This window comes from Pygoscelis adeliae, unplaced genomic scaffold (genome assembly GCF_000699105.1).
Source record: "Pygoscelis adeliae isolate BGI_AS28 unplaced genomic scaffold, ASM69910v1 Scaffold34, whole genome shotgun sequence".
NCBI classification, from domain to species: domain Eukaryota; kingdom Metazoa; phylum Chordata; class Aves; order Sphenisciformes; family Spheniscidae; genus Pygoscelis; species Pygoscelis adeliae.
The window spans coordinates 2925091-2932642 of NW_008824658.1; the positions used below are offsets into that span (position 1 = coordinate 2925091).

Here is a 7552-nt window from a genome sequence, read left to right on the forward strand (position 1 = left end):
TGCTGAAGTGACTGTTGTATACAGGATTAAGCTGGAGCCTTTCAGAAATAGATGTTGTGCTTAGTACCTACCCATGGGTATTTAAGGCCGTGACTTTGATTACAAAAGTCTCCTTGTGTTAGTACTGGTGAATATATTCCTTCTTTGAATGTCTAGTTTTAGATCTGGATATGAAATAGATCACAATGTTCCCATTTTCAGCTGTGGTTTTCATGAAAAGTAGAACTCTTTTTAAGCACTCTCAACTGTTTAACTGTTGGTGGGTAACATGAGGAGAGCGAAACTGGCCAGGAAGGTCTATGTGTTTGCATGGTGAAAATGAGGGTCCTGATTCCTTTATTGTGTTTGAACTCTTTCCATTGAAAAACCCAGTAGGAAGAATTGTACTAAATGGGAGGTGGGGTGTCCCTAGGACCTCTCTGTGATGCTAGTTTTAAAGGGTTTTTAAATTGAGTCTGAAGGGATACAAACTAAAAAAAAATCTTTGCTTTTTTTTTTCTCCCTTCCCCTTTTCTCTTTAAACAGGAATTTTTGCTTATCTAAACTACAGAGTGCCTCGGACTCGGAAGGAAATATTTGAAACCCTGATAAAAGGATTACAGAGACTGGAATACAGAGGATATGATTCTGCAGGTATGTAAACTAACTCAACAAATTAATTTTAGCAATCAGTAGCTACCTATGTGACTTCTTGGGTGCTTTCAATTTTTGTGTGTTGGATTTCTCTTTTTTTGTCCTGCAGATTGAAAGATCAGAACTAATTACCTTGATTATTGGATTTTCTTCTTCAGCTTTTCTCAGGACTTTAAATTGGGTGTTTAGCTCTGTAATCAGATGGTGGTTGAGGTTTAGTAAACATAAGCAAAGCAAACAGGGTGTGAGGAAGACGACCTCCATACAGGGTCATGTAGTTTGTGCCTCAGCCTTTTTTGTGCATGTGAGTCCCAGTGAAAGGATGAAGAAGATTAAACTTGTCTTTAAATTTGAGTTGGCTAATTTCATTGGTCAAAATATATCAGTCTGTCCTCAAGCAAAATTTGAGATGACTCATGTATATTTTCACCTGTGCAGTGGACATAGACTTCATCTAGTTTGATTTGAACATATACAGGTCTAACAACAGACTTCAAGTATATCCCATTGCAGGATAATTTTAAAATAATTGTTTTGCTAGTGTGTGCTTGTCTGTCTTTTCTCAGCCTTTTTTCATCCAGTGTATTTCATGCTTTAAATAACACTTGTGACTGTGTCCTGTACTGTAGGAGTGGCAATTGATGGAAATAATAATGAAGATAAAGAAAGGTTCATCAAACTAGTTAAGAAAAGAGGAAAAGTAAAGGCCCTGGAAGAAGAGCTGTACAGTAGGTGTCTTAAAAATTACCCCTTTACTTTGGCCTCCCAGTCAGATAATATCTGCATCTCAGCAGAAAGTCAGACCATGAAATTACAGTTATGACTTTGTACCAGAAATAACTGCATTGTGTAATGCAATGGCAGTTAAATTGTTTGTGCCCCCCAAATCTGCACTTAAAGATCAACTTGCTTTTCAGGTATAGTGCTGTGAAATTATCAGTCTACTCTCCCCTCTTTTGGTTGCTTCTTTGTTTGAGACCAGGGCTCCCTCAGTGCTTTACTTGGATGATTTCTGTGCTTGGTAGCTGAAATGTCGGAACATGGACTCTGACAGAATTTGTGAGCATTTAAGCATCTGGCTGTCATCACAATCTGCTTTATGCAGTGCTTCCATCTGTGAAGAACTGAAGTTGTGTTTTAATACGTTTACATTATAATTTGTAGTAATGTGGTCTGTTAGCGTAGCTGTTAGTATTGGCTGAAAATGCTCGAGTCTTGGCAAACAAAGTTTTAATCGCAGTACCTTGAACTATCTGAAGTGTAACGTCAAGAAAGCAAATGGTTTAAAAGAAAGCCAGAACATAACTGTTGGATTTTTGCCTGTAGGAATTCTTAGTGTTTTACTAGTTGCGTGTGAGAGAGAGACTGAACTTTAAATATTCAGTAAACTGAATTTCTTGTGTATAGAACAAGATGACCTGGATTCAAAAGCAGATTTTGAAACACATTTTGGAATTGCTCATACTCGCTGGGCGACCCATGGAGTACCAAGTGCAATAAACAGTCACCCTCAGAGATCAGATAAAAGGAATGGTATGTAATCTTTGCAGCACTCTGGAACTGTATGAATCTGAAATGGTTGAACCCTCATAGTACATATGTACTCTCTTCTTACTAGTGTTATGGTATCTATTTTGTATACTAGGGTTAAGCTGTTGCTATTCTATCTAGGTTAGACACTTTTACAGTAAAATAGCCTCTTCTGAGGCTAAAGTAACACTGTAAAAGACTTATGAGATCTGTTTTCTGAAAATTGATGCAAGTTAGTCAAAGGACAACATTCTTGTTTTAAAAGGTAAGGCTCTGAAAATGTAAGTGCTTCAATATTGTCTGGGCTGGAAAAGGGAGATTTCCTGTCATTTTTTCACTTGAGATGGCTTGGTGCTATTCTACTGGGTGTAGTTTAAAACTGTCTTGATGATTTGAACAACCTTCGTATGCCTTCAGAATTTGTAAGCTTCTGCTTTCTGTTGTCCATGTTATGATGTACTGTAGGTCTGAAAGCTATAGCAGGTAGTTTCTAGTGTAGTTTCTAGTTTCTTTCTACTTCTAAGCTTTTTCCCCTCTAATTTTGTGTTCTGAGTTAAATATCTTAATTTTCCATTACTGATGGGTATACATATATTTTTCCTTTTAGAATTCGTTGTTATCCATAATGGAATCATCACAAATTATAAGGACCTGAGAAAATTTCTGGTGAGTCTGTGGCAACTTGATTCTAAAACTAGAAAGTAAATGCCCCACCAACTACTGTCAGGTCTTTCGTGACTTTGTTGGAATCTGAATTCAAGTTTCTTGATATAAAAGAAACACTATAAAACAGTAGCGTGAAGGAGTCTGCCTAATAAAGATATGCGGGAGCTGGTGAAGTGCAATATGTTCTTGTGATCCTAAATGCAAGGTACTTATGAGTAGAGTAGCAATTTGCACTCAAATTGTTTGAGAGGGTGTGTGGAGTGGGCTCCCTCCTGTCTCTTGTTGCTTGACAGATGCTAAGCCAGTCTTACTACATGTCTTATTACAGTATTTCTGAAAGAGTAAGCTATGACAGGATAAATCTTTACATTTTGTCTATAGGGATATATATCCACTAGTCCAGTGTGGCGCTCTAAGCAGTTTGTCTTACTGTGCAGTTTCTGGTGGGAGACAGCTGAAAGGCTCTTCAGTGTTTCTTGCCTGAGAATGAAAACCCTTTTTACTCTTCTATGTGATACTTCAGGAGAGCAAAGGCTATGAATTCGAATCTGAAACGGATACAGAAACGATCCCCAAATTGATCAAATATATGTATGACAACAGAGAGAGTGAGGACACCAGTTTTTCAGCCTTGGTGGAAAGAGTTATTCAACAGTTGGTAAGTGGGAAGTTCCTTTGTTCCTCTACTACAGTATAAGCTATTTGTGGGGTTCCTTAGTATTCTGCATTTATGCATTTAGATCCTCTGCAGGAGTCCTTAGAAGGTGCTGCAAATAATGCTTTTTGACCTCTAAACAATGCTTAATAGACCAAGAAATTAGATTAAAATTTTGGAAACTTCAAAGGCTTTTCAATAGTAAATTTTTAAATTGCGTTAGCAGCGGGTTTTGGTTTTGTTTTGTGGGGTTTTCTTGTTTTTTTTAAAGCAAGAGGTTATCACAGTTTGTTTTTTTTTTTAATGAAGCAGCTTAATTAAAAGAAATTGTAGGGGCCTCTGGGGGTTGAAATATTTCATAAAGGGCAGTGTGTTCTTAAAGGCTATTCTGATCATGTTAAAACACTGCTGTGTTTCAAGCTTGTCTAATAGTATGCCTTGGCTCCCATATTTGGAAATAGATCTAACAAGCTGTACTGATTCATGGCATAGATGGTTCCCAAACTGTGAAGTGGGGATCTACTGTTACTTAGTATGCGAATGCTTAAAAACTTTGATAGATGCATTGCAGACTTGGAGAAAGCTTGCTTTGTTTCCTCCCCGAGTCTCTGGGCAGATGTTTTCCTTCCCCTTTCTGCAGTTTCTTACACTTTTTTCACCTTCCCTTTCTCCTCTCTAAAGCAGCTCTGTAGGATTCCCTTAGAGCAGGGCTGGAGTACATATGAAGTAAAGGCCTGTATGGGTCAAGAGGGAATAGCGGTGCAGCCACCTAGTTGAGGGGAAGGGTGACTTCTCCTGACTGCAGAAGAAGAGCAGAGTAGTCTCAGACTGGAGTCCCTGCAAGAGGAGTGAATGTTACCATCTCTCTTCCAATTGCAAGATGGGGGGGGGGGGCTTTTGCTCCTGCTTTTGGAATACTCCTCAAGTTCGCAAGCTGCGTTAATGCTATAGAGTGGTTGATTGTGTGTTCCTGTTTTTGTTCTTGTGTTGTGGATTTTGTTTTCTCTCTTTTTTTTTTTTTTGGAAATACGTTAGTGAGAATTCACTGCTTAAACTAGAAGTAGTAACTCCAAAACTTTAGCTGAAAACGCATGATAAAATGCAGCTACATACACATTCTTATTAAAAGTCTTACTAAAAGTAAATGTCTAACAGTCTTCATGTTGATTACAAGTAACAACTCATTTTCTTAACCCTTGCATTAGAAGGTATTGGGTTTTTTATGAAGTGAGGCTAAGCGCTCACTTCCTGATCTTTCAGCTGTTGCACTGTTACGTGCATGTTAGCTCGTTCTGCTCCGTGACCAATTCCTTTAAAGGTGCAGTCTGCCTTCCAGGAAGGGATTTCTGATAGTAGTAAAGAGCTTTCCTTCACAGCCTCCTGAGGAAGAGGGGCCCCAGTTTAATGAGATGCAACTAATTGAGATAAGTTGTTTAGGATTCTTTTTTTTCTCTTCTGTTTGCATGGTTTCCAGGAAGGTGCTTTTGCATTGGTTTTCAAGAGCATCCATTACCCAGGTGAAGCTGTTGCTACCAGGTTAGTAGAAGTCCATTTTATACATAATTCATGCTTTTTTTTATGTTAAAAAAAAAAAAGGCTAATGTCGCTTAAAATCAAAACAAAAAACCCTCAAAGAAACCAAACCACCACCCCCTAGAATACTGATATTTAAAGTGCTTAATTAACCAAAACTCAGACGGTAGATAGCTGCACTAGGGGAATCCTTGTGAAGTGCAGTGAAGCTCTGCTGAGCATCTCTTCAACGGACTATTAAATATACTTAATGTGAACTGTACTGACTGCAGGTCACAGAATTTCCAGAGGCTTGTGTTGATGCTCTATGATCTTTACCTTGATTTTTATTAGATAAATTAGATGTGACTACTCACTTCTTGAGGATGCAAAGACTGCAGTGAAAAGTAATCAGATGATATTTTCTTGCTTCATGCAAATACACTTTTGGTTGGAGATTGTCCAAATGACACACTCAGAAGAATGTACCACTGACAAACTCATTCCGGTAGTCCGTCCTTTTATCTGTTAGTGTGTCAGTGAAGAAGCTCAGTGTATCCTCTGTTTCTAAAGTTGTGTTAAGAGTGTGGTAACACTTCTCCTATATCAAAAAGGGGAGGAAAAGGGTATGGTTCAATTTTAATTCACATTGAATAAAGACTGAGAAGTATGTTCAGGTTGCCTAAAAAGCCATCATGCTAATTGGTTGTACAAATAGTGTTCCATAGCTGTCATAGCATTTATGATTTTTTTCTGTATAAGTTCTACTTTTATTCATGACTTGGAAAACAACTTTCAGGCAATGTAAAGATATTAAAGTAGCAAGTGAAGTAGCAGTGGGAATAAAGACTCTTTTATACTACAACCAAAAAGCCCATTGCTTCTGTGGCCTAAAATAGGACTATATTAAAATTGTGAAAAAGCCAGCTGTACCATCACTCTAACTGGAGAACATCTTCTGAAATGAACTATTCTATATGTGGTTCAGGTTTGGGTTTTTAGGAGTGAGAGGATTAAGAGAAGCTAAACTTGTAATCTGAGGCATTGGGGGAGTGAATTACTCTTCTATTCTTGTGAGTTTTTTTTTTAATAAGCCCTTCAATATGGCCTGATCCATATAATTAAAAAATGATCTTAATATTCTACAGTTTGAGGTGCAGTTCACACTTCTGAGTTTAAAAGGCTAAAGGGTGGAACAGTATTTCAGTAGTGAAGAGCGCTGGAGCTTATTGCTGGCTCACTTTAGAGCAGAGTAAGCTTTGTTTAAAAACGGTATTCAAATTGGTGCCTGTGCTAAACTGTTCTGTGATTACTAGAAGGAAAACAACTAGTTCATATACATTTTCCTCTACTTGGGTGTAGTTCATGGGGAAGGAATCACCAAGGCATATGGCGCTTATTCATATATTTGGCAAATTTTACAGAAACAAACCAAGTTTATATAACTCCTGCCATGTAATGGCTTTAGGATCAGCGTTGAGGAGGATCTTCCTATTTAAGAAGCTAGATGGGATATTGTCTTCCAACTTAACAGATGTCCTTTGACTTCTTTGTATGCACCTTACTCTTTATAAACTTGCATGTTTTTCCTTTGTAGGAGAGGGAGTCCATTGCTCATTGGGGTTAGGAGCAAGTACAAGCTTTCCACTGAACAGATTCCTGTTTTATATAGAACGTGTAAGTTGATAAATGAAATTACATTATTTTTAAGAGCTAAAATTATGGTTACTTTATGATTAGAAATTAGGGTAGTTGGTCTTTGTACTAAAAAACTACCAGCTGATGCCCTAAATAGCTTCTTAGCTGAGGATATTCTATTTTTATACTACTGAATGCGTAGTTCATGTAAAAGTCTCATCTGCCCAAAATACTTGTGTAACTGTGATACCTTGAACCTGTATAGTCTGTAATCTCTAACTTGAACAGATCTGGTTTTGCATTTGAAGTGTCTCATTTCTTTAATAGGCAACATTGAGAATGTGAAGAACATATGCAATTCACGAATGAAGAGACTGGACAGCTCTACCTGCCTTCATGCTGTTGGGGATAAGGCAGTAGAATTTTTCTTTGCTTCAGATGCAAGGTAGTAAAAGTACTTAAACACTTCTCAAAATACTGTTTTTGTTTAGAAGTGAGATAGTTCTGGAAATCTTACGCTGTCTTGCTGCTGTACAATTGTTTTCTGATAGGATAGCTTCTAATCCAGGTAACTTCATAAAGCCCGCAGGCTAAGGTACTTGAAAAATGTGGAGGCTTGATATCAGCATTTGAACTGTAAATATCTGCCAATTACTAACCTCTATGTAAAATAAATCCAATGTAGGAAGGTAAGTTGGATACAAATAGACACTATCAGACCAGTATTTGGGCAGACTATAGGTTAGCCTGGGTTTTGGCATTTTAATCCAGCTATCAGAGGAGGAAATAGCGGTGTGGTTCCAAACTTAGCAGGAACCTGGACATGAGGTACACATTTGTCTCTCAGAGCAAGATCCTGGCCTTAGGGGTCCATCAGAGACCCTGGGAGGCAAGATCAGATCAGCCGGGACTTGCTGA

General features: G+C 38.0%; 1 protein-coding gene across 1 annotated transcript in view; it reads left to right on the plus strand.

The window, feature by feature from the left end:
* Positions 1-7552, plus strand: part of GFPT2 (glutamine-fructose-6-phosphate transaminase 2) — a 17714-nt gene that overhangs the window by 4085 nt on the left and 6077 nt on the right. Inside the window, exons 2-9 of the mRNA XM_009322761.1 lie at positions 526-633; positions 1263-1361; positions 2041-2166; positions 2771-2829; positions 3353-3487; positions 4959-5020; positions 6594-6673; positions 6962-7079. Of these exons, the coding sequence (XP_009321036.1) occupies positions 526-633; positions 1263-1361; positions 2041-2166; positions 2771-2829; positions 3353-3487; positions 4959-5020; positions 6594-6673; positions 6962-7079 (787 nt within the window). The remainder of the gene's footprint in view (positions 1-525; positions 634-1262; positions 1362-2040; positions 2167-2770; positions 2830-3352; positions 3488-4958; positions 5021-6593; positions 6674-6961; positions 7080-7552) is intronic.